The sequence below is a fragment of the Fusarium proliferatum genome (assembly GCF_900067095.1).
Source record: "Fusarium proliferatum ET1 genome assembly, contig: FPRO_scaffold003, whole genome shotgun sequence".
Taxonomy (NCBI): domain Eukaryota; kingdom Fungi; phylum Ascomycota; class Sordariomycetes; order Hypocreales; family Nectriaceae; genus Fusarium; species Fusarium proliferatum.
Genome location: NW_022194792.1, coordinates 4,057,818 through 4,083,929, shown reverse-complemented (window position 1 = coordinate 4,083,929; position 26,112 = coordinate 4,057,818). Strand labels below are relative to the sequence as shown.

General features: G+C 48.0%; 9 protein-coding genes across 9 annotated transcripts; 3 read left to right on the top strand and 6 right to left on the bottom strand.

Annotated features, from left to right (window-relative positions):
- Positions 1-226: 226 nt before the first annotated feature.
- On the top strand, positions 227-1,624 carry FPRO_05670 (uncharacterized protein; the record flags this gene model as incomplete). The annotated part of the gene is made up of 1 exon (XM_031229501.1): positions 227-1,624. One exon carries the CDS (start codon positions 227-229, stop codon positions 1,622-1,624), a length of 1,398 nt encoding a protein of 465 aa, XP_031079731.1.
- Positions 1,625-4,323: 2,699 nt separating this feature from the next.
- On the bottom strand, positions 4,324-5,226 carry FPRO_05671 (uncharacterized protein; the record flags this gene model as incomplete). The annotated part of the gene is made up of 1 exon (XM_031229500.1): positions 4,324-5,226. One exon carries the CDS (start codon positions 5,224-5,226, stop codon positions 4,324-4,326), a length of 903 nt encoding a protein of 300 aa, XP_031079730.1.
- A 424-nt stretch (positions 5,227-5,650) lies between these two features.
- FPRO_05672 (uncharacterized protein) lies at positions 5,651-7,690 on the bottom strand (the record flags this gene model as incomplete). The annotated part of the gene is made up of 5 exons (XM_031229499.1): positions 5,651-5,930; positions 5,977-6,743; positions 6,795-7,444; positions 7,503-7,590; positions 7,649-7,690. 5 exons carry the CDS (start codon positions 7,688-7,690, stop codon positions 5,651-5,653), a joined length of 1,827 nt encoding a protein of 608 aa, XP_031079729.1.
- Positions 7,691-8,093: 403 nt separating this feature from the next.
- Positions 8,094-9,156, top strand: FPRO_05673 (putative kelch repeat-containing proteins; the record flags this gene model as incomplete). Its single annotated transcript, XM_031229498.1, has 2 exons — positions 8,094-8,271; positions 8,318-9,156. 2 exons carry the CDS (start codon positions 8,094-8,096, stop codon positions 9,154-9,156), a joined length of 1,017 nt encoding a protein of 338 aa, XP_031079728.1.
- A 235-nt stretch (positions 9,157-9,391) lies between these two features.
- Positions 9,392-11,167, bottom strand: FPRO_05674 (uncharacterized protein; the record flags this gene model as incomplete). The annotated part of the gene is made up of 1 exon (XM_031229497.1): positions 9,392-11,167. The coding sequence occupies one exon, from the start codon at positions 11,165-11,167 to the stop codon at positions 9,392-9,394; it is 1,776 nt and encodes a 591-aa protein (XP_031079727.1).
- Positions 11,168-11,812: 645 nt separating this feature from the next.
- On the top strand, positions 11,813-13,741 carry FPRO_05675 (uncharacterized protein; the record flags this gene model as incomplete). The annotated part of the gene is made up of 3 exons (XM_031229496.1): positions 11,813-12,027; positions 12,117-12,784; positions 12,840-13,741. 3 exons carry the CDS (start codon positions 11,813-11,815, stop codon positions 13,739-13,741), a joined length of 1,785 nt encoding a protein of 594 aa, XP_031079726.1.
- A 958-nt stretch (positions 13,742-14,699) lies between these two features.
- FPRO_05676 (uncharacterized protein) lies at positions 14,700-16,831 on the bottom strand (the record flags this gene model as incomplete). Its single annotated transcript, XM_031229494.1, has 5 exons — positions 14,700-15,947; positions 16,038-16,319; positions 16,384-16,440; positions 16,496-16,718; positions 16,773-16,831. The coding sequence occupies 5 exons, from the start codon at positions 16,829-16,831 to the stop codon at positions 14,700-14,702; spliced, it is 1,869 nt and encodes a 622-aa protein (XP_031079725.1).
- Positions 16,832-17,901: 1,070 nt separating this feature from the next.
- FPRO_05677 (uncharacterized protein) lies at positions 17,902-19,541 on the bottom strand (the record flags this gene model as incomplete). The annotated part of the gene is made up of 5 exons (XM_031229493.1): positions 17,902-18,097; positions 18,147-18,786; positions 18,832-19,100; positions 19,150-19,382; positions 19,434-19,541. The coding sequence occupies 5 exons, from the start codon at positions 19,539-19,541 to the stop codon at positions 17,902-17,904; spliced, it is 1,446 nt and encodes a 481-aa protein (XP_031079724.1).
- An 807-nt stretch (positions 19,542-20,348) lies between these two features.
- On the bottom strand, positions 20,349-25,175 carry FPRO_05678 (uncharacterized protein; the record flags this gene model as incomplete). The annotated part of the gene is made up of 1 exon (XM_031229492.1): positions 20,349-25,175. One exon carries the CDS (start codon positions 25,173-25,175, stop codon positions 20,349-20,351), a length of 4,827 nt encoding a protein of 1,608 aa, XP_031079723.1.
- Between the last annotated feature and the right edge of the window lie 937 nt (positions 25,176-26,112).

Sequence of the window (26,112 nt, the reverse complement as noted above, 5' to 3'; positions counted from 1 at the left end):
CTTATGATCCATTCACAAAGGCCATTGACTCGCTTACCCACAAACAAAGCTCATGTTCACCACCACGAACTCCAACAATGAATCACAGTCCAAACCACAGAACAATGTCACTACTCTCGTCATGCCATTATAAAACTCCCAATTCCTTGTAAACCAGTTGATTTCTGCCAACTTTACCAACTTCTACGTCAAAAACAGACCACCCGGTAAGAAAATCACCATCAACATGACGCTCTTTCCTTGGCCAACTGCTCTTCCATCAAAGGAACACATCCCCTCTCGAATCCTTCCGTCTCTTTTGCTCATAGTTCCACTGGCAGCCTGTGTAACTTGCATTTGGCTTCTTGTCAATGATGTCTGGACACAGGTCTTCTGCACGCTCTTCACATTGCGGTATCTCCGTTTGTTTGGACATGTTCTTGGATCGTGGATGTATCGTCCTGCAGAGGTAAAGCAGGATCCTTCGTTCTCGCGGAATGATGTAACTGTCATTCTTCCAACCATTGATCCTCATGGTCCTGACTTTCGGGAGTGTGTGGAGAGTATTCTTGCGAATAACCCCGCGTGCGTTCTGGTCGTCACGGTTGGTGCTGTTCTTCGAGAGGAATGTCAGACTGTTCTCAGAAAACTAAGCATTGATGCCCCACATATTCAGATTTTTGTCTCGGCGCTTCCTGAGCCGAGTAAGAGGAGACAGATCACTCATGCTATGCCAAATGTTACTACAGCTATTACCATCTTCGCAGATGACCATGTCTTCTGGCCAAGAGGCTTTATCCCTTCTGTTCTCGCACCCTTTGAGGACCAGAGTGTCGGTATGGTAGCGACCAAAAAACGAGTTCGCCGAACAACACTTGGAGTCTGGACATGGCCTTCCATCGTAAACTTCATCGCGTGTAATTACCTCCAGCGTCACAACTGGGAACTCCGGGCGTCCAACGCTATAGACGGTGGAGTATTCGTCATCTCAGGCCGAACAGCAGTGTACCGTACAGAGTTCCTCAACAACACTGACCTTCTCCAGCGTTTCTGCAATGAAAAATTCTGCTTTGGCCTTTTTGGTGGTCAGGGCTTAGGTCCCGATGATGATAACTTTTTGACGAGAGAGGGAATGAAGAAAAAGTGGCTTGTCAAGTTTCAGGACACAGAGGATGCGACTATTGAGACGACGCTGGGTGAGTGGCCAAAGTTCAAGGATCAGCTACTTCGCTGGGCACGTACGACCTTTCGCAGCAACCCAGTCATGCTTCGTGATCCAGCTTTTATCTCTCGGTATACATGGAGTTGCTTCATGGTGTACTGGGCTGGTCTTGTCAACTTTGCTATACTCTGGGATGCAGCGCTCATCGCCACGTTTGTCCTTGCTGAAGATTCTGACGCCGGTGGATTAGTGATCTTTTTGGTGTTCATGTTCTGGACAAAGGTTATCAAGATCATCCCCCACTTTCTGCAGTATCCTTCTGATTTTCCGCTTGTTATTTGTCAGGTTGTGTTTGGGTACGTGCACAGCTTCATCAAGCTTTGGGCGCTGGTCACATTCTGGGATTGTGGTTGGTCTGGGAGGAATTTGAACGAGGTTAATCCCGAGCATGTTGGACTTGATACGTCGTTTTATGAGGTCTAGTCGTGACAGCCTTGGAAGTCTAGCTGGGGTACGTCTGTAGTTGATTTGTTAGGAGGTACAGAATAGAATGTATGAAATCGATGGAATCAAGCCATACTGCTAAATCATTTGTGAATGACCCGCAGCCCAACTATGGTCAACTTCAGATAACTTATAGACCGAGGAACGATAAAACCGTCCAAGTGTTTCGATTCCCCAAGTGTTAGCCTCTGGATATCACGGATCAGCTCGCTGTGCATTTTTCAGAATTGTGAAGTGAACTCTAAATACCTCTGAGAATCTATCACGTATCCATGTGTGTGATTAAATTGGGTGATAAGTTGAAAGTTTGTCCTGCTGTTAGGTTAAAATTTGATACGCTGCCTGACGTATGTATCAAACATGTTGAATGTTTACGTCCAATATGCTCTCCCCTGCATTCGCCACACGGTGAAGCCGCCGGATCTTGGTTGGGCCAGATACAGTTGAGAAAATGTAGTTAGCAAAGACGAGTTTCAGATCCATACGTGACTGAACCCGTGTTCACGTTGGAACTCAAACTCAAGAGACTCGAAGAGATGGCTCTTTTGTTGGACTAATTAAATTGAAGTTCTCATCCAACCTCAGTTGCTTTTTGGAAGGTCATAGGCCATTAGTAGCTCGGTTTGCGTCAAAGCCACGTTTACCAATTGCACGAGACTCACAATCGTAGCATGACGAGCAAATAGAATACAGACAGCTGCATAAGATACCTAATTTGGAGAGCCATATAAGTAGACCCTGCCTCCCCTTTACCTGATCCTTAAACCATTCCCCTTCCAAAAAGAAACCCGCCGCCTCATTCATCCCCTCATCCAACTCTAAGCTCCGACACTTTTTCCCATCCTCCTCCATCCATCTACCATAACCCCCATTTACAATCAACCCCATATCCCATTCACCATCCATAATGGGCTGTTGCGGTAGCTCGAGATCCAAGTACGCGACCAGCTCGCCCGATGGACCATTTCGATCTCGACCAAGTCTCGGGACTCGTGCCATGGGGCATGGTGCTCACCCACGTGCCTCTCAACCATTCGGCCGGCCCAGAGGTTCCAAGAAGAGCAGTGCGCCGAAGTCTGGGGATTTCAAAGTAACTCGATGGCAGCTCTGACTGGTCCTCTGGCTTAGAGTTGACCCTAAGAGATTTTGCTGTTCTTGTCTTGACGTGATCAGGTTTACGGTTGGAAGAAACAGACTACCCTACTTCTTCCTATCTCCTTTTTCGAATTCGGATATAGTATCAAAGTCATACGCTCAGAGCGTGCGAAATCGATATGCTCGCCAATTTACTCATCTGCGACACTTAATTACGGAAAGGCACGAGAGAATTGGGAGGCACTTGTCAGAGAGAATTATGGAAGGGCCTAGGACAGAAACACTCCTAAGTTTAAGAAATGGAGAAATAAGAACAAAATTTCCCAAATTCAACTCTTGATGGGAGGTTTCCCGCAAAACACGTCTCAAAAATCCTGAAGCTGTGCGAAGTTGTTTTGGCATTCGCATTTGACGCCAGGGCTGTGACCTAGGAAACTTTACATAAACGGAACATGTCCAAGATCTAAATTCCAAAAGCATATTCACAATTAAATCCGGGTCTTTGTTGATCCGTGGCCTTGCACTATGACAAGGTTAAGAGCTTAAAATATACTTCAGTAACAACAAGGTAGAGAGCTCAAGTTCATACATACATTAGGCAACGTACCGCTAGCGCCCAGGCATATCTTTGCTTTACAGTTTAAGAAATTGGCACCTTAATTGTACAGATGTTGTTGTTTCTTAGACTAAAGCAGGGAAATTGTAAAGTTATTCGTGGTACACAAGAATGTGATTAGCCAGATGTATCAGATTTTATTCGACGGTGACTGACTTCACGTTGTAAAATATGCAGATCTCATTGTCACAAGAAACCTACGAATAGAATGCTATATAAAATGGTATCAAAGGTCGAAATGCCTGTAATCTCTTCTCCTGTTCACCATCATTGCAGCCATTACCCCTGCCTCAAGACGACAATCCAACTTCTCAACCCACCCAGCTCTGAGCCTCAATCGAAGTTCAACCACCGTCTTCTCACAAAAGCTCAGCACGTAGCCTATCAAGCCCTCTTACACTTCCATCATGTGCGTTGGTCGTCGTTCCATAAACATAGTCAAAATAGCCTTGAAGGTGTGCGACAGCTATCAATACCGAAACTTGGGATACAGAAAGGGAAGAAACGGACAATACTACGCACCAGGGACACAGAGCAAGGTATTCCTCAAATCTGAGAAGAAAAAGAAGGGCCAGGCCTAGGATCTCCGCATTAATGCCTTTAGGAGTTTTCACCCATGGAATAGCAAGAGCTTGGTACTATTTTCTACTCACGCACCCCCGAGAAACTGCTTCACTAAGGGGCAGGACAATCGAGAGGATCTTGTCAGGCAGTATTGTAAGAAGCCTTCGAGCTTTATAACGAACTGCATCATCGTTGAAGTAGAGGGGACAGGAAAGAAAAAGGATTGGCGGGGCTTGAATTAGAGAAGATGGGCATATTGCACGATTTAAGATTTTTACATAAGTTTCAATTATGAAAAGACAGTGTAACTTGTAAAATTGTGTTTTGATATATCCACCAGCTAAACTATTAATCAACAAACGACACTATGAGCCAGAGTTTAATAAACCGGCCTTCCATCATCCTACTTCTTGAAAGCCCCATTGGAAAGCTCATCCTCCAGATCATAGTAAGCCTGAAACTCACAGTAACAGATCTCAGGATCACTCTCAACATCGAAATTGAAGTTGGCCTCCTCATCGTCAATCAAAACCTTAGGCAGCCCATTCGCCGCGGCGGCCTCAGCAAGAAGCTGCACACGACAGCTCCTCTCCATAGACGTATACAACCACGCTGCCTCATCCACGGTCTGTCCAACGGTCAGAATACCGTGGTTTCGCAAAATGCAGCCTTTTCCTTTGGGCCCCATTGCCGCTGCGATGCGGTCCCCTTCTTCACTGCCCAGCACAACGCCGCCGTAACTATCATAAACGCTGTGCGCATCGCCTCGGAATTTACACACGTCTTGCGTCAACATCTCAAGGCGCTTGCCGAACACAGACCAAGCTTTGCCATGGATACTATGACAGTGACAGATAGCGTGAACATCGCTCCTCGCCTTATGAATAGAAGCATGGATCAGAAACCCCGCTGAGTTAGGCGGTCGTGAGCGATTTCCCCCAATGACCTCCCCCTTCAGATTAACGAGGATCATATCGCTGACTTTTAAAAGGCCAAAGTGTCGGCCCAGGGGGTTCGTCCAGAACGCATCGGTGAATTCGGGGTCGCGCACGGAAATGTGGCCGCTGATGCCTTCGACGTAGCCTTCGCGGTGCCAGTGGCGAAAGGCAGCGGCCATGTGCTCGAGCTGCCATTGGCGCTGGGAGGCGAAGTTTGGGTGGGTGGGGATGCCCCTGAGGACGACGTCGCCGTGGGACATTGCTTGAAGGGGGGTTTTGTCTTTGAGTTCATGGCCGTGGGTGGGTTTGGAACTGGGGGAGATGGTGAGGGTGCCGCTTTGGGCTTGGATGGTGGTGGTTGAAGACATGATGCCTATTGTCTTTGTAGAGTGACGTTGATGATGTTTCGCGTTGATGGTCAATTCTCAGTTCGATCCCTCTCTTATATGTCTTTGTTATCCTTCGTTGATCATTGGCGTGCGCCCTCTAAATACCCTCTTGATTGCGGGGAAGCGCCTTGCTCAGAATGAGTGGTGCTTATCATAAGCGGGACCGGAATCTTAGCCCGGTTCACGTAGTATCGAAATATGAGGATGAAAAGCGTCGTCTACAAGGCGTGGACAGAAAATTGCAAGAAATTCGTTAGTGAAAAGAGGGCGCGCAAGATAAATATCTAGACCGGATAGATGATACTTCTTTGGGCGTCCGGTCAGACCAATTAGATGCGACGGATCGTCGTGATCGGGTACACGGTCCGGTCCGGTCACAAGTCAAAAACTTTATATCCGAGTCTCAATGCCCGGCCATGGCTATCCCGGTCGTGCTCTTTAATTGCCTCTTTGCCTTCCATACCGCACTGTTCCCAAGACGAACCAGCTCGGATATGAACCTGTTCAGTTCTTGAATGCAGTCCATGTCATCATTCGTCAAGCCTTCCATCGCTATATCCTGAAACAACGTTGCACAACTCGCCAAGAGATCAATGTCGTTTCGGGCCCGTTGGTCAGATGGATGGAGGAGAAGGTTCATAAATAACGCCATGGCCGCTATCGGCGGGTATATCGCGATGTGGCTGTCGATGTTAGGACAGGATTAGTAAAAGGAACTGTTTGACTTACCCAAACATATCCTCCTGGAGAACATCTGGATATGATTTGAAGATCTGGAGAGTACTACGACTTGCTCCGAGAGATATATCACTACTTGAATGATAAACGTTATGAAGATCTTCAGGAAGATTATCTTCCACAGCGTAGACCGCGCCGCATCTCCGGACGGCCGTATGAATCACCGTCGTCAGGTAATTATACTCTAGCTGCAAATGACAACACCTGACCTGTTGAGCAAAAGACATTTGCGGATGGACGAGCGGCTGTTCCATACTCAGAGACCACTTCGGTTTATAGTGCATAGGGATGCTGGAGCGCCACCTCTCAAGATCAACGTCCAGCTGGCGAACTTGACTAAGAATTAGTCCATCCGATAGTTTCGAATTATCCAGAGAGCAGAGAAATTGACAAATCCTCTCTTTGATCTGAGAAAGGCAAAGGTCCTGCGAAAAGCAAACAGAATCGTCCTGGAAGAACATCCCACCTTGAGTAGTGCCGGCCGGTGCGTGATATACCCTCGCCCAATCATCTGGCAGCGTCAGGTCACAATACTCCCTCGTCAGAGAAGGCGGTCTTCCGTATCGTAGGGCTATATCTTTGTCGAGGATATAGCATAGCCAGAAGAGGTTCCGGATATGTCTGTGTCGACAATCAACTGCGCTTTTGGACACGGATGGATGTGAGATGTGACCTTTGAGATCGTGTATAGCGCGGCAGGCGTAGGGATGGAGTTCAGCAGCGGCACCCCACTGGCCTGAGAGCAGGTGATAGATTTGCTGAGATTTATTAGTGCAAAATAGGCATTGCTTAGAAAACCGTTGGCTTACAAGCATGATAACAGTTTGGAGGCTCTCCAGGGTGCTCTGGCTAAGTAATTCCGGCAGAAAGCTGTGCGACGCACGTATATAGACATCGCGATCATCAAGGTGTACTCGAAACCCCTTCAACCGCAAACACAGAGCCATGAACGCCAAAAGGCATGCCTGCGCCGATTTCGACTCGGTATAAGCTGCCTCCAACGTCTCCCCAACAAGCGCTGGGTCAATAACAGGGTATAGAAGTCTCCATGATGAGGTGATGTACGAATTTAAAAATGCTTCTATCGTCCGTTTTGCTGGGAAGGTGAATAGAGGTGATGAGCTGCTAAAATGGTATCTCTGCGATCCGAAGAGATGAAACCCATCTAGAGTGACGCTTTCGCCGATCTTGGAGGAAAGCCACTCTCGGCCTTGGGCGGAATTCATGGGTATACCTTTGAAGTACCAATGTAGTCCGAGACAGTTCCAGAGCGATGCAGATGCAGCGCTCGTGGAGTTCTGTTGGAGATATGGCGAGATGCAACCCGTGGTATCCTCTCGCAGGGTTGAAAGTGAAGTGGTGGCAGGGGTCACGCTAATCTCGGAGCGCATCTGCAAAAGAGATGCTTCAAGCTCAGCGACCCGACTCTCGAGCTTCGCGACCTGGTTTGCGAGGACATCTCTGTAGTAGGTTAGCCGGGTCCTTCACTTAATGGTGTCAAAGGACTTGCTTCCTACTGTGCGGCTCCCTGTTGCACGCACAATCGAGATGAAGCTTCGCGCACCTTTCACACTGCCGTCCGGGATCCGGTCTGATGCATTGGATCTAGTTCATTTTCGTCAGTCTATGGGTACTCCAGGGATCGGGGCGTGGGGTGAAATACCTTTCTTTTGAAGCAGCCGTCACAGGCTCGTCTTGGAGGCATTGTTGATTGAATGGTTGGGAGGCTCCATCGCAGAGGCGGACTCCGTGGCAGAATTAAAGGCCCGTGGTGTTAGTGGATGAGCTAACTTGATTATCTCAAGTGCGTTAGTTCGCTGCGCTTATTGGTGAGTCTGTTATTTTGATGGAGGTCGCGGAGTCCGCATGCCGCTGTGGGGTTACGACTTGTATTCTCGTGCATGGCACCATCATGTTTATACTGTGAAACTAGCTGCAGTAATAATAAACTTGGAACCAGGTAGACCGTGTCCAAATGCCTTGGAATTTAGAACCCAACACGGTGCTCGGGAGAATATAAATAAACACCTTCCCTCCTGCTACCCAGGCAGACCTTGACAGCCTCAATTCTCTTTCGTTTTGCACCTCACTACCCTTCAATATTCACAATGACTTCTATCAAGCTACCAAAGGCCACCTGGTCTCACATCACTTCCAGCAAGCGCCTCTACCGTTCTTCCCAAGCTGTCTCCACGGTCGGTCAAGAAACCTACATCTTTGGCGGCGAGTTGCTTCCACGTGAACCGGTTGACAACAGAGTTGATGTAATCAGCCTCGATGCCCAGGGTATGTCAGCAGTCAACTAGTATATAATCCTCGCTAATATTGACAGGCCATGGTGCCCAAACGCTCACAGCTCCCGCCAAAGCACCCTCACCTCGAGTTGGCAGCCCAAGCACCACCATCGGAAGCAACATCTTCCTCTTCTCGGGACGCGGCGGTCTCGAAATGAAGCCCATTGAAGAAAAAGGCGCTATATGGCGTTACAACACAGCTGAGAATACATGGGACTCTATCGAGCCAGTAGATCCTTCTGCGCCATTCCCTGATGGTCGAAGCTACCATTGCATCACCTCAGATGGAATTGACAAGCTTTACCTCCACTCTGGATGCCCCGAGCAGAACCGATTGAATGATCTTTGGGTTTTTGACGTCACCAAACAGTCATGGACTGAGCTTCCTTCTGCACCAGGGCCTGCGCGCGGTGGATCCTCCATCGCATTTCACGACGGGAAGTTGTATCGCATGAACGGCTTCGATGGCAAAACAGAACAGGGTGGCGCACTGGATATCTACAACATCAACATTGGTTCATGGTCTACGGTTACTTACAAGCCAGATGGCGATGAGGGCCCTGAGGCGAGAAGTGTCGCAACACTACTGGCAATCTCAGTGCAGAGCAAGACAATTTTAGTCACCATGTTTGGCGAGACAGACCCTAGCGCTCTAGGCCATGCTGGCGCTGGAAAGATGCTTTCTGACGTCTGGGCTTTCGATATTGAGGGGAGTACTTGGCAGAGAGTGGAAATTGGTGACGACCGACCTGTTGCTAGAGGATGGTTTGACGCTGATGCTGTGCGGGATGAAGATGCAAAGGATGCTGTGGTTGTCCATGGAGGTCTTGGGGAGGATAATCAGAGACTCGGTGACGTTTGGATATTGCGTATCTAGGCACTGCTAGGTGCCCAGGGTATAGTACATATCGGTCAAAGCGGTCTCCGAGATTAACGCATTCTCTATATGGGAGCTGCCCTGACCATGGAACATAATTATCCATCATTCGTGCTAAACACGGATATGATGAGAATAATATGAAAGTTCTTAAAACTGGGATGACATATTGCATTACCTACACAATTATTAAGACGCCGTTTACCATCATTCAATGAATATTGATATTAATGCCCTAGTACAATATTAAACGCGCCCTAATCTGTTCAGGGAATACCACTGTATTAAAAGGCGAACTAGACTGCTCGTCGAAAAAGGCACAGCTAATGACCTTATAGCCATTAAGAAATGGCCGCAGAACCATCGGCACTCTCAACCCGTGTAAGGTCCACACTTCATCTCCATCGGCAATGGAAACAAGAGCGCTACCTTCCCAACACCGGCAGCCCCAGAAATTCGCAAGGGGCCATTTCGCTGTCCTCTTCGACTCTATCTTTGTGATGAATGTCCCGTAAATCCTTAGGATGTGTATTTGTGTCTGTTCAAACTCGCTTGTGATGGTTTCAAAAGCATGCTGTGGAGATTCGTGGGACACCCAACTCAAACCCCGGAATAGATTGAATGAGTTACCTTCAACATCCAACGCTTCGGTACTAGTCCAGTCGACGACCCACGAAGGGAAGTTGGGATCCCTAAATTGAACCAACGTAGCAGCTTTCATAAGGATATTCAGGCTATCCTCCTTGTCGATGATTGCTTTGGTAGTTATAATCATGACCTTTGCTGCGGTCATGTCTCGTGAATAGTCGGGAAAGATCTGGTATCCTTGTGAGGCTAAGCCAAGCATAGCGTATACTCGATCCCGATCATCAGAAGATCTACAAGATCGAGAGTGTGATAAAAGTGCCTTAATGTCTAAGCCACCTCGCCACCGAAGCTTCATTTCCAGGGCCGTCCCCACATGCTCGATTTGACCAAGGTCTTTTTTGTTGACGTTGTTGAGAATGTGGCAAAGTTGGATATCTCCGAGACAGCCTCGTGTGTGTTTTGTAAACTCTAGGAATCGTTCCCGCTTCATCAGGTCGTGCTTGTGTATCCCGCAAAATCCGAGTATAACTCTCCAGCACTGCCCCCATGAGACGAAATAGTTACCGAACATGAAGGTGACGTAACTGGAGACCAAGAACTCCTGGCAGATCCAAGCTCGGTTCCACCATTGGCTCCTCAGTACGTCGTAAAATTCAATCCACCCATTTACAAACCTCACATTGTGTATGTTGTCCCAGAGATAGTCACGAACGAAGGTCCACTCGAGTCTGTAACTTGAAAGACGGTCACTTTCGGTCTCAAACAGTCCATCCTTTTCAAAGGGTATCTCTTCTGATCCATCGCTCCCTTCATTAGCGAATCCGTATTCGCTGCTGGATTGGAATGGCCGATAGTCTTCTTCAAAAGACATAGCATCGCATAGGTCATTGAGCCATTTCAGTCCCTCGCCACTAGCCTCTCTTGATGATAAGCAAGCCAATGTACGTTCTGCAGACTGGTAAATCTCTCTCATGAAGCCAACTTGGTGTGACCTCTCACTTAAATCCTGCTGATTGATGCATAGCTGGTCGATCCAGAGTCGAAGTGGCCCTTGTTCAGGCGATTGAATCCAATAACGACGAGCAAGAACTAACGCGTGGTGCAGATTTTCAAATACGTTACATGGTACCCCATTCACCTTGATTTCCTTTTTGTCTGTTGGGTCTCCTGCGCAATATGATAAAGCCAGATACTGTTTCCGAGTGTCGGCTAACAACACAGCAGGCAGTAACTTGCACTCAAGTATACCGTCACTGCCAGTTTGTGTAGAAAGTTCGATAAGTCGAATCTCCTGGTTGCTTTTGTCGAGAGTCTGGTACAGGTTTGCGGAATAGAAAGTTGCATTCTCTGGAGTTCTGAAGATATCGAGCCCTGGTGCCGGGCTGCGAACTGACCCCGCTTTTGTCGCACTGGTTGTCGCCATTGCAAAGGAACCTGTCTTCCAAAAGATTGCCCAGGGCCAGGCGAAGGTGAGGATTTAGATGAACTGAAAATAAAATCCAACGGTCGATTGCGTTTAAATTTTAATGAAGATGGTATTTTGTTGATGGAGGCTGAAGCTTGGGTTCCTGGTCGGCCTCCAAATATGCCTTACAGGCTTGTAAGCCGGCTAACAGCCTGAACCTATGGTCCCTATACTTTCCTTGAGGTGTCATTTTCAACCCTTGACTGGCGCGGAAATGATCCACGTTGCTGCGGCCAAGTTGCCCCGCCTCAGGCCGAAGGAGAATGGCGAGCTTGCCTTTTGATTCAAGGATTTGACCCGCCTGTGCCGTAGCCATGCAGGCGGGCAGCAAGTAGCCGGGCACAGCTCTCTGCAGCACTTCTATCACATAAGCATGGCAGCCTGTAACAATTGATCATAATTGACAGGGGGAAACGCCCAAGGTGGCGGGGTAACTTTGCGCTTGGGCAGTTAATCTACCTTACTGAGAGCCTGACTTGTAATATTGTTCTTTCTTATTTATTAGATCTGGTTAGCAATACTATAGTTTGGAATTACGGACCCTCTCCCGCCTTTAGCTCTACAGCCCCTGCTGGCAAAATAACGCCTAACGCCGCTACTGAGATGACCCCAACACGTCACTCCGCCCTGCCCAGAAACAATACTGACCCGACGACTAATACTTCAAAAGATGCGCATGAAGCAGTGATTAAAGTGTCAGAGTCGGTCATCTATTCTACGATTCTGCCACATACTGCAGAAGCTGGTGATCCTTACTACATTGGTGACGCCTACTCAGAATACCCTCTAGATATTTCTCGTGAGTGGGAAATAAATAGGTTAGTAGATCCTTTGGTCTTCTCACTGGTTACAAATTTAAAAGAAAACAAAAAAATGGACTATTGGATAGTTAGCTAACATTACATAGTACGAATGCTCCATATCTTGCTCATGTGAAATCGCTCTCAAGTGCGTGGCCCAGCCTGAGATATCTAGCCGACTTCATGGAGGTCAGCACTACTCCAGTGAGGTGGAAGTTTCTTCGCGAAAACGAAGCAGAGAGACAAGACCGATGCAACAGAACAAATATCACCATCCTCGACTTTGACCTATCCGGGAACTCAACCTGTAAGAGATTCACAGATATTGATGAATTGGAAGCCGAGTTACGCTGCAAGGAAAATGGAAACCCCGATAAAGGTTCTTTGAGACTTTTTGTGGTAGAAGATCTTTCTCGGGGCGTCATCGAGACGCTAGGTTCAAAGTTCGACATTGATCCGACATTCTTTCGTAGTCATATCGATGATTATTCATGGTACAACATCCGAGACCGGTGGATGGACCCCCCGACTTTGAAAGCAAGAAGCAAACATCAGAATTGGACCCAGATTCGTTTCGTCAGGCCCAGATACTTCAAGACCAGAGAGTCATTTCAGAAGGGCCGTGACGAATCGAATCGGTTCAACGTCTTCAGAAGACCCGACGATGACCAGAACCAATGGCCCTACATGGACGGCGATGCGGTCGTTGGGATAACGAGGACTAAGATCTCTATGTGGATTAGTAAATATGACAGTCTAGACTCAGGAGTTACAGGTATGTCCTCTAACGCAAACTCCCACCAAGAACTCATCATTGATGGCTGTGATAGGCATGGTACTAGTCGACCCAACGGTTAAGCAAGGGTTTCCTCTTTGGCATGGTTATCAGAATTGGGCCCCGATTCCTGGAATGCACGAGACAGCTTCACCACCATCGGGAGCACCACGAATATCTCTCTTTGAAGATGTCATATACTGGATATTGAAATACCCATGGTCCCCATCACTTTCCGAGACAACATACTTGCAGAACCTTCCAATCATCATGCAGCCCATACTTTATTTGACTTGCGCTGAGTGGCTTATTATATGCCAATATATCAAATCTCGACTTGGCCAGATTGAATGGGAATTGTCAAATCCTAGTGAATTCTACAAAGATACTTATATCATCGACAAGTCTTTAGAAAGATTACATACGTGGAGACGGCATATACCGTTCTACCGAGAGATACTCACGGAGACGCTTCGAAGTGCTGGGCCGACACCCATGGATTCGAGACATCCCAGTACTGCAGCCAGCATAGGTTTTTGCCATGTACACAGCAAGTCGACTGGTGACTCTTCCCACCAAGAACTCGCACAGATGATATTTCCGGAAGATATAACACCTGATATCGAAGAGGTGATTCGACAGATGAGTGAGCTACAGGAACGCACTGACAGACTAACGGCGATGGTCGTGGCAGCCATATCGATTGCAGATTCACATCGAAGCCTTGAAGAGAGCAGAAATGTCGCGCGTCTTACTTGGCTTGCGACTATCTTTATCCCACTATCATTTATCACCGGCTTCTTCAGTATGCAAGAAGATATTACAAAACTGCGAGTAACCTTTGGTTGGTACTTCGCCTGCGCAATACCAGTTACTGTTTTGACATTGTCGATCGTTGTGATTGCAAGGTATCAGGTGGGGAGAAAGGCAGAGGGTATCAAGAAAACATCAGCTTGAATATTGTAGAGGCGAATTGGCGATTTCCATTGGAGTGGACTTTTGGGTCCTTACACGGCAAAATTGGCAACCTTTGGCAGATACTTTCCTTTATAGAAGCTTAGTCACATAATATTTTCTAAGTTCTGAGAATTTGATCTATTCTTAACAGAGATTTGAATGAAAAATGAAAGACGCATATCCAGTTATCCAAAACTCAAATTGACAAAATTAGAAAACATTATGCACCATCCAAAGCACTAAAGAGAAGGACCGATTTTCCTCTGTTTGTTGCGTGATCGCGATCCATATCCCAGCTTGGCCTGGCAGTCTTTACATCGGTCATTTCTGCGGGTGATACCTAACATCCCCAACGTCTGTTCTTTCTCGAGCTACATTCCTGCTTACCCAAGAAATGCTTCCTGTTAGACATTCGGTTCTAATATCACGCGCCTCTGTCACCAGCTTTCTCTGAGAGGACTCAGATACAAAAGCATACTGTACAGCCGGCATATCGTCGATGAGGAGTAATCCATCACTGATTCCGACTTCTGCCTCCATTCTCTGGATAATTTCAGTGTGAAATCTGGCTACATGTCCAATGACCAGATCACGTTCTCTGAGAAATTCGGGGGTGAAGCCTCCTCTCCTACATGTAAAGACTACACGCTCCCAGGACCAGTTTTCCGTGTTTGTTCCTCCTTGGTATTCTTGTTCAGGGCAACCTAATTCGCCTATATCACAAGTGTTGTTTCCGATACCGCTCTTCCAGAGGCATCGATGTGGAAGAGTCCTCAACCATCTTTTGCCAACTTGGAATTTGAGGAGATAAGGCGGAGTACAAAATTGAGATAACCTTGTATGAAAGGCACCGTACTGTTCGGCCGTCTCACGCTGAGTTGTAAAGTAGGGAACTCCCATAGTACCAGAGAAGTCGCCAGGCATACTGCGTATCATATTGAGACGAAGATGTCCGTTATCATTGGCGTCCTCGATACTTTCTCTTGAGCCCCCCCCGCCACAGGGTTACTTCTTCATTCTTAGGTTCGGTTGCCGTGGTAGCTGAAGTTGTACTTGTCGTAGGTCCTTGATCTCCCCGCTTACCTGTGTGTTGTTCAACGAGCCCGTGTACTGTGTCATGGTGTTCAGAAGATTGGGTTTTCTTGGTGTTAGTGCCGAGCTCACGAGACGGAACCGATGGTATCGACTCCACAGGCTTTTCACGGGATGGAACCGATGATATCGGCTCCACAGGCTTTTCGCCGGTCGAAGCCGTTCTCTTCATAACTTTGAGAATATCCTCATTAAGCGCTTGCAGCTCTTGCCACCTGACCTCAAATGAAGTCCGCAGCCAGAACTCGCAGCTTCTTGTGAGTCGAATGTTTTCAAAGTGCCAGTCGAGTACTGAGTTTCGCAGACTATCGCAGATTCCAATCTTGGCCATGAAGTTATTACAGTCGTATTCAAAGTTCGCATGAGATTCGGGATTGTCTTCAAGATACGCTTTCGAAACCTCCAACAAAGAGAACGATGGATTCAGTGAGGAATTGAAGACATCCCAAAGGTTTTCAGCAACCTTGCACTCGTAACCAAGAAATTCGTATGTTTCGAGACTATAGAGACGAATTGGAATATCGACACTGCGCAAGAAAGGTTTGTCATCCTCGGACAAAGACCAGCTTCCTTCGGTAGAAGATGAATCTGTCGTGGAGATTTTGAACGACTCTAGAAGAGGCGCTGTTGAGATGGTAAGGCGTCCCTGCTGAATAGAGCTCAATAGGTCTTTTGAAACCAGCCACCGGATAGCTTCAGGGGAAAGAAGGGGATTTAATCGTCCTTTTGGCCCTTCGGAGGTACTTATGTCATCTTCAGAAATACTGATATTATCTTCGAAAGTTTTAATAGCATCTTCAAAAATATCGATATCATCTTCGGAAATTGGGATATCCTCTTTAGTAGATAGTCCCAGAAGTTCGTGGAGTATATGAAGTTCTGCAGGAGTATCAAGTGCCGGGACTTTAGTCAAGAGGGACGGCTCTGTTGGATCAGCCGGGCCTCCAGACGTAGGCTTTGGTAGCTCTCTGATCCATTTTTGCAGGAGCCATTTTATCATGATATAACCTGGCTCATCGCTCGAGTCAAATTGGCACATGGTTATATGATTGCCAGGAATCGAAAGAGGCTCGAATGATTTGTCAGGGGGCGTTGCCATGTCTTTGGTAGTTACCTATCGGTAAGAATCAGCAATCGACTTTGGTAATTTGAGCTTGTCGCGACAATAAATTGTCAGCGCTGAACGAAAATCTGATTGGCATACCTTCCCTAATGAAGCAATACCGTCCTCCTCATAAAACGAAAACGTGTTTATCCTTTGTCTGAGTCCCCAAAAACCATCTAAGATGAACTTAGATGGAAAATAGAAATCATTTGATGGGTAGTCGTGGAAAAGCTCAATCGAAAGACTTAACAACCTACGTTGCCAAGCTCTCGCTTCTTTCTCAGTAAACGCTGTGCATGGCGTTCCCAAAAAGATGATGCCTCTGACACAATCCGCTATGGATCCGAAAATTCTTTGGTAATGTCCACCAACAAGTTGGAACTAGAAGATGTGAGGCGTTAACGACAGATCCAAACCATAGAGTTAGAGAGGGGGGATAACGCACATTTGCGCACATTAAGGCTCCAATATTGTGTCCGACAAAGATGATTGGGCGATAAGGCTAAGCTTGTGAGTATCTGAGACCAATTCTAATTTATTCCAGATCTGTGTCTCACCGTATGCGTCCGCGTCTCTATCAGACCATTGCACATTTCTATTGTATGATCTAACACCGCAGTATTCCACCCTTCATCGGAGAGGTATCTCTTAGAGTATCCCCATGTCAAGATACGTGCATTTGGTATACTCTGAGGAAGAAATGTCTCAAGCCAAAAGGTGTTGTTTTTGCTGGTCCAATCACTCTCCCGACCTCCTGTGACTCCATGGACGAAAACAATGCTGTCGGAAAGTTAGCGGTTATCACAACCTTCTTAATCGATTTCACTAGCGCACTCAACGACAGCATCTTCGGGTCCCGCCACTTGCAAAAGTCCGGTTGGGTTTTCTGCCATACTGATAATAGGGTTCGAGAACGATCAACGCAAAGAAGGCGGGGGTTAAATATAGAAAGATCAGCTTGGGCCAACAGACAGTATGACTAGGCTGTATTGAAAGAAGAGGGCGGGGAGGTCTTATTGAGTATTTTATAGACTTAAGGGGGGTTTCGGGTACTCGAAGAGCTGCTCGGTATTTTGCTTGCTGGTATAAATGTAGATGCGGAGCCTCGAGGCGCTTAATATGCCTTGGGAAGATCGCCCGGCTACGCTGTTGCATTGAATGCCGTTTCTCATCTGTTGCGTAGACATTCATGGACCAATGATCTCTTGTTAGCATGCGTCAGGCCAAGCGGTACACTCTACTTCCAAGAGCTCCCCATCCAATCGCCAGACACCCATTCAGGACGTCAGTTAACCTCGCTGTTTGCTTACGCTGGCCTCAAATCACCTGCGCCTCGTTAGTATGGGACCAACAGTCGACCCAAGTACCTGTCCTGCGCCATCCGAACTGAAACATGCATGCTTCCCTCTTGTCTCTTCCCTCCTCCCTCCGCTCAAAATCAGGGTTTCTGCGTGATTAGGGTGGCCAATTATATTCCAGAACGCCTAATCTCTGGATTTCACGACTCTGGTCCATATTTTCTGAATAGTACCTCACGTTCTCTCAATTGCTCAAGATATAAAACCTCGGTGACGGTTTGCTTAAACTGCGAACTGAATTCGCCTCTGTCGCCACTGCAAGATGACCGATTTTTCGGGATGTTGTCCGAGGCTTAGCAAGAGTTGGAATGCATATCAATTCTAGTGGGCATATAAGTCTGGATCTCGAACGAGGGGTTTGTTTTGTAGATTGAACGATGGCTAAAGGTCTTAACGAGGCATATCAAGCCAACACCAAGTTCCAATGAACTTTGGCTTTTGCAAGGTAATATACGTATGTCCTCATCGTTTTGTCGATTTGTTTACCTCTAGGCTACCTATTGCTGGGGTCCAATCCGTTTTATAATTGCCTTACAGCCTAAGGCTGACATCGTGGACAGGTTAAAAGCGAGAATGCTCGACGTCTAATTGGCGACGCTATCTACTCATGTCAGGTATCGAAAATTATTGATTTGCTCGTCGTCATCTCCAGCAGCCACCTCCGCATCGTTGTCCAGAGGTCCATAGAGCTTTTCGTTGCGCTTGTTCTCTCTCTCCAGGGCGAAGTGCATAAACAACGACAAGATTACGATGGCACCGCTCATACCACAGCCGATTGCACAACCCTTGACAAAAAATGGTCTATCTGATGTCAGTTTTCATCCAATCACAAATGGCATAAATGACTTACGCATCTTCTTTTGGAAACATGTAACTGCTGAGCAGAGACGAGCATTGCCCAATTATCAACGTGATGGCAAGCCCTGCTCCCTTCTTCGAATCCCGTCCTTGGTTATTGAGTAACCACGTAATGTTTATGCAGAGCGCTGGAAAGATGCCGCAAGCAGCGAGCCAAACACCAGCATATCTTGGGCCTGGGCGATGGATATCTTGGATCCCAGCAAGAAGGCCATATCCAACTGTAGCCAAAGCAGCAAATCCAGCTACGACAAACCCACGATTTCCCCACCGATCCGAGAAGAACGCAGCTCCCATACATAGGAGAAAGGCTGTGAAATAGGCTGGCGCTGTGAGTCCTTGGGCATTGATAGAACTGTAACCCATGGCATTCACGATCGTAGGAAGAAAATTAGATAAAGCCGCAAATGAAAAGTTGCAGCAGAAGTGAATGATGGCGTGGACGTAATTCTTATAGTCGAGAATTCCGGCGATGATTTGTCTCCAGTTGACGTTCTTCTTGGCTCCATCAGGACCTTGGACGCGCTGAACGGCGAAGTATCGTTCTTCTTCGGTGAGAAACTTGGCTGTTGCGGGGGAGTCGATGAGGAAGAAGTAGACCACTGGGGCAAAGGCGATAGTGGGTGCGCCCTCTGAATACAGTCAGTATTTGTTAAGCCGAGCAAGGGTAGTAATACCTATGATGAACAACAGTCTCCAAGGCGCCAAAGACCCTTTGATGTGGGTGATGCCATATGCCAAGCTTGATGCAAAGGTGCTTGCAAGAGGTGACATGCCTAACAGAATAGACATCCGAAGGCCCAGTTCCCGCCTCTTGTATAGACACGATAAGAAGAATGGCGCACCAGCACCAAAAGTAGCTTCAAAAATACCCAGAAAGATGCGCGTGACTATCAACTGGGTCATGCTGTGAACAGACCCAGAACACATCGCAGCCGTACCCCAGCTACGACTCCATCAGTAACAGAACCCCCAATATACCTACTAGAACTCACCAAACGCAGAGGATCGAGACATAAATATGCGCAGGGAATATCTTCCAAAGCATAGTCGTCCACTCAAACAGGATATACGCGAGATAGAACGAATTGAGAACCCACGCCCAGTCATCGGAGCTCAAGTTCAGGGCTTCTTGGGCGCCGGCGGTCTTGGCGTTGCCAATGTTGCCACGGTCGAGGTACGAGAGGACGTAGAGACAGCAAACGACGGGCATGACGCGACGGTCAAACTGATGATGTATGTGAGGGGGGGTTGATGAGTGAGGGAGGAGTTGACTTACGGCGCGTCTGATTCTTCGGTCCATGTCGGGTGTTGAGAGGAGAGGTCGCTCGCCTGTTGAGCCCCTCATGTTGTCTGTGCCATCTGTGCTGGTCTTGTCTGGATCCATGATGCCTACAATAGTGAGTGTATGACACTGAAATATCGACGGTTCTTATCAAGACTCGTCCTCTGTAGCCTATATCTCAGACTCGATTCTTGGTGTTTGCACAGATATAAATTGTGGAAAGACAGGTGCAACTTGTAAAGAACACGATGGAGAAAAGCGACGGCAATTGACGTAGCTGGCCCTGGTACCTTGATGTAGATCATTTCCTGTGGGTTTCTCCGTAAGGGATCGGCAGTTGGAAAAGTGGGGGGTTGGACGGCCCGAGCGGGCGTAGACTCTCAATGCCGCTTTGTTGAGCTGCCTTTATCCCGTGGATTTACTGTTGCAGTCATTTATTATAGCTTTTATACGTAGTATTTATGGGTAAAATCGGCATCTATATCTAGATTTGACAGCCTCGGAGTCTTCGGAAGTGGTTTTCCTTATCCCTTTTGCTACCGGCTGTGATCATGTTGCATCCCAACAGTACTGCATTGAACCATCCAGGACATTACCAAAAGCTACCATCACGCTACGGCTGCCTTGACCAGGCGTATAGTGTTATTAAACTCACAATATGCCATTAGTGGGCCTTGCATGAACGCCTGAGAATTAATGTAATCTTCACAGTTATCAGCATGAACCCCTTGGCTCTTGTATTCAACGGCACACCTCCAGGGTACGCAGCTCTCCACCATAACATGGTCTGGATATCCATATAGCCGCGCTACGAGCAAGCCTCAGTGACGCAGCATAAAAATGAACAAGGTGTGACGTAATATAATAAGTTGAATCTGGATTACATATCGCCCCTATGTACCTTTCTTTTCACTCGTAAATGACCCCCTGAGCACAAACGACATGTCCCTCGTTCATCTGATGTCTCCAAAAATCAGCCCATCTCGAAAACTCATCAACGCCGTCAGATTCGTGATCAAACGGACAAAAGAATTGTCTTGTTGTTCGCCAAATCACATCACAGGCTGGACATCTCGTAGTGCCCGTTGTATCCTCATCCTTCTCCGAGTCCTTGACTCCCGTTGCTGCAACATAATGCGCATGCATCATAGCTCCCCTCAATCGACCCGCCAGTTCCTCCAGTGTTTCTTCCTCATCTGAGAGTCCAAGAACCAATATCACCGCGTCCCACGCCCTCTCCATCATTAGATCCCACGTATCTTCCTCCTGCGCTCGGTGCGTCTTATAACACTCGATCATCATCAACGTGTCAAGCAGTCGGGCAAATATATCATCGCTCTCTTCTGCTGCAGTTGATGAGTTATGTAGAAGCTCAGAAATCTGAGGACCGATCTTCGTGGCAGTCTCAATACAAAAGTGCAGGTGTAGAGATGGCCTCTCCTCGCCAAGGTCAAAGAGACCCTGACCGTCTTGACACTCCATCGCAAACTGCCAGTCCAGAGGGCCATAGACCTTTATTCGAGATGGAAGCGTCCTCATAAGGCCCAGAGTTTGTGTATTACCTTCTGGACTATGACGTCTGTCGAGAGAAAAGAAAGGAGTGCATGGGAGTCCATGTACAAGAGAAGACTTTGAGTATGAATTCACGGGAGGAGGCTCAAGACCATTCACACTGTCCGCCGGAATGTACGTGGCGCTCATTGCCCCATTATCCTTCCCGTCGCCGTCCGAAGCTCTCGAGCCACCGTGTTGATAATTTTCGGGCCTGGGAATGGGATGAGCTCTGTAAGTAGGGTATTTAGGACCACCAAGTACAACCTCTTGCTCTGCCCAAGGTGCCCGACTAGCCGATGAATACTCCGCAAGCTCAGACAATGTGCTGAGACTTCTATCGCTATGTGTCCCAGGTGCATCAGGGTCCGAAAGCTCGAAAATTGCAGAGTCTTGTGGCATAGATGATGGTGGGCCAGACACGCTATGCTGCACGATGCTGTCTGACGTACCCGCTGGCACGGACGTGCGTTCCTTAATTGTTGACTTTTTCGATGTCTTTCCAAAAACGAATTCCCCAGGATCACTAGACCCGGTGCTCGATGACCTATCAAAACGACCTCGCAATCTTGACTTGAAACTGCCATCAGATACCTGTGGTTCTTCCGGTTTTATAACAGCTGCCGGTATGGCGATTCCTCGATTGGCGTTAGGTGAGACCATAGGCTCATGAGCAACCCCTGCTTGGGCAGATTCCTTGAATTGATGGACCTTTTCACAGAGGCTCTCACCAGTAGCGATAGGCTTGCTAGGTGGAACGTGTCCGATGAGTATTGGTGTTGCCTGCGACGGAGAGTATGGCCTCGAGGTGGAAGGCTCAACGTGGGGTCGACAAGGTGAAGTGTTTTCAGCAGCATCCGGCAGCTTAAAAACAAAAGTCTCGCCATCATCTGAAGCGTCCTCTGAAGGAAACTCGTCAAGAAACTCGTCAAATCGCCGAAAGCTAGGGAAAGGAGGATCTTTTCGGGCGTGTCCTTCCAAACGTGATGATGAGTCCGACAAGCCGTCGTCTTCAGTATCCGCTCGCGCACGCGCCGACTTCTCTGCGTCTCGCCAATCAGAGTCATTAGGATAAAGAAGGAAGTCCGCGCCAATCAATTCTGGGTAGCCGTCTCCATGAACGCGCTCTATTGTTGGTAAGCCGACATCGTCACTAACACTGTTCTCCCGAGCTTGGGACTCACTAGAGTCCTGGTCCTCCCAAGGTCTCGGCCCAGGCACCTCCTTCGAACGGGCTCTTAGACTCCGAGCTGCAATTAAATCCCCAGATCTTTGGAGTTCTTTCTGTACTGGATCGCCCACGTGCTGTGTAACAGGAGCTCCCACTGGATGAGGAGCTTCGGGCTCATCATCATCCTCCAAAGAACATTGCCTAACCTCACGATGTTCACCTCGACTACCCTCCATAAATCGAGGTGGTAAACTCATCCCAGCCGGTGACCGGTCTGGTGCAGCCCTAGGGGTGGGAGCTGGTATTGGGGGTGGTCTGCCGAACCTACTGCCCCCAAGATCGTTCCCATCACTCAGCAAATAAGACCAATCAGGTTCCTCAGAGGCTTGCGAATCCTGCTCTGGCTGGTGGTTTGCCTCCGTGGCCTCTTTGCTAAGACTCTGAGGGTAGGCGGGGCTTTTCCCGGAGTGAATGAGGGCCGGATCACGAGAAAGATCTGCGTTTGGATCGGGAGCGGGCTGAGGATGGCTCATACTTTGCATTATGGGATGTGCATAACCACTCGCGGACTGGAGGACTCGGCCCGTCGTCAAAGGATTTCCTGGAATAGTAGGGTAGCTGTATGTTGATGGTAACCCCATACTATTCCTTCGGGCGCTTTGACAGGCATCATAGCTGATGATACTGGAAGAGCCCGAAGATGAATACTCGTCTTCACTGAAGTTGTTGAGAAGCTCGTCAATGTCTATCTCATCAAAAAGCGCCTTGTAGTGATTCATCTTTTGCTCTTCAACAGTCTGGGTAGGCTGGTTTTCCGAGATAGCCACGAAGCTTGTCCACTTGCTGGTGATGGAGTACATGGTGCCAATATTCTCTCCATTTTCTTGAGCAATCTTCGTCTCAGCTGTCCCGCGTTTGATCTGATCCTGAAGATCCAGAAGAACCGATTTGGCCACTAATTGGTGGATTATGCCATCGCTGCCTGATGAAGTCTCGATGGGTAGTTCGTAAGTCTTCTTCTTTGCACCAGCTGTTGTTGTGCTTATAGTCACAGTCTTGGGCAGCTCCCCACCGTGACGAAGATCGATCAAGAAAGAGATGGAGGCGAAGCTGAAAGGATGCAGAGACGAGATTGGAAAGGGGGCTTGGATGTAAGATGTCTTTCCACTCTCCAAGGCATTTTCATCTCTGAGCTTGAAATCGGTAAGGTCCTTCCGCTCGAACTGACTGCCGAGATCAATATCACAGCTCCAGCTGTTTGGCTCCAGCGCTGACTTCAGCAACCGATTCAATCGATCATGCCATCTCGGTGTCTGCGTAGTATGGACTACATCACTGTAGCCACCACCACACTCCGCGATACTCTCAACGAGACGATGAGATACTTCGTCTCCAATGCCTAGGGCAAAGAACCGAATGCTATCTCCAAACAGCTGACGTTTCTTCCAGATGAACTCTATAGACTCTTCCGGCTCCAGTTCGCCATCTGTGAGAATGATGATTTGCGTTGATCCTCTGTCCTGCACTCGTCGCTTCACCACGGATTCCAACGCCCGAAGGAGATCCGTCCCGCCCATGTCAGCCTCTACCTGAGACACGTAACCCTTGGCTTCTCTAATGTTTTCCTGTGTGTGAGGCCGCGAGGTCTCCCAAAGACCCATTGTTGCCGAGCCCCAGGAAATAACATTGAAGACACATGTTGACGGTATGCCTGAAAGAGCTAGCAGCATTGCCTCCCGCATCACATCAATCTTGCGTGATCCAGTGTGACGTCTGCCATAGTCTGGTGAGCCGTTTGACCATTCCATAGATCCAGACTGATCAAGAAGAAACAAAATCTCTCCAGTGAATGATTGTGGAATGATGGCGTTCCGGAAGAGATCGTTGGGCCGGATGTTTACCGTCACGGCGGCGAAACCATTGTCGTCAGCAGGACGGGCGATGGCTCTGGACTTGATATGGTGGTCTTCTTTCATTTGAATGACAAACACAAAGTCCTTTCTGAGAATGGCTGGCTCAGATACATGATGCCAAACATAGTAGGTCTTAGATGATGCATCCTTTTCCAGAAAGTTGGAGTACTCGACAGGTTTAGAACCCTCGAATTGAAGGAGGTGACCTGACTCCTCATCACAACCTCTATGGTTGACCTTTCCATTATCCACGACCTTGATCCATATATCAAGCTTCTCCTCTGGTACCTTCGATGCAGGCTCCCACTCAATTGGCGTTTTACTATAGCGTGGAGCGATAGACATCGGAATCGTAAGAGCTATACCTTCTGTCGCTTCTGACTCCATCATGACGATCTTGAGCTCTTGAACGTACATGATCTTGATCTCCACAGTTGTATCTGCGGGAATGTTCCCCAGAGATGTCTCAAAGATCTCAGGTGTGTGCTGTTCCAACAGAGCGGGAGCTGCCACTTTATCGCGGACTGCTTCTTCAAATTCCTTTCGGGCTTGCACCTTGGGCTTGACGACACCCCTGATGCGGCGCTCGTCGCCCATGGTGCATTCGAAGGATGTGATGACAGCTCCATCGTACAGGGGGAACACGTGCTTCGCAGATTCGATGATAATATCAGAAGGATTGTGAAACTTCTGCACCAGCTCTGTATGAGAGACTGTACCATCCACAGTCGCTGTCAAAGAAACACTGAGCATCGGCAGACATAGTGTCATCTCAGATGTTGTCGCCGACGCAATTTCCACTTCAGGCTCGGGGTATGGTGATACTGAGTAGGGCCTGTATTCATTCCCAATGCCTCGGGTATTTTCACCCGACATGAAGCTTTCGACAGTATCGTATGATTCGTCATAAGGCGCCACTTTCGCTACCCAGTGAGAAAAGTGATCGAGGCCAAGGTTTTTGGATTTTCTCTGGGGTTTTTTCCGTCGTTTTATTGGTGTATCGTCACCCCAGCCTCCCTCGGGCATAGACAACAAGTTGCCGGGGGCCGAGAATATGACCCCGGACTTGAGTCGTTGGGTGAAGACGTGACGGCTCGCCATTTTCCGTTGATTCACTGATTCAGAATCGGTAGTATGATATCGGATTCTCGACTGGCGTTGTTAGGCTGCACAAGGAGGATGAAGAGTTACTGGTCTGCCATTCTTATCATTAGAACGGCGCTGCTTACTCTGTACGCAAATCATCATGCTAAGCGTGTGACTAAGGAGTTTCAACCCCCATGTCGCAGTCGCAGTGCTTGCCAGAGTAAGACGAGTGCAACACAGGGTGAGTGGTATGCAGGTAATCGCTCAAGAATTCATGAGGATGGGCCATGAGAGCGTAATCATTGGATTCCCTCGAGATATACTTGGCATATCACTGGCAAATCCCCTATTGAACTCGAAAGCATCATTTCCATCTTTAAAGCTTATATCCATCTCAATTTGAGCTTGGTCTATGGATCTGGATAAATGGGGTACAAGGTGGAGGGCCTCACGATTGTGTGATGAGCGTGCATATTGCATGCATAATGAGGGGGTATGTGGTCTGACCAGCGGGGCTGCTGCCAATCATCATATGCAATGACATGCAGGTAATCACAGACTTTGTAGGCCGGCATCTTGCTGTTCAGTGACGAGGGGCCATGCATTTTGACCACCTAGAACCAGGTCTCATTCTAGGCTATTCACAGCATTGTTGTACGCTATCAGGGAGTGTTATTTTGTTCAGGGCGAATGGAAAGGAAGAGAAAGCCAGGTTCAATACTATTCCGCCAAAAAAGCCAATACCATACGCGCTTCGGTACTAGAATAAGGCTCGGGTGAGCAACCCGAGGATGGCCTGAAACATGGGCTGTGTCGCTGCCTAACGTGACCGCCAGACTCAGCCGCATAAGCACTGCCACTAACGAGCCCGTTTCCCTCGTGTCAGCCTGATTATCCTTCATTGTGATCATGTAGCATGCCTCTTGGGAAACCTCTGACATCCCAGAACGTC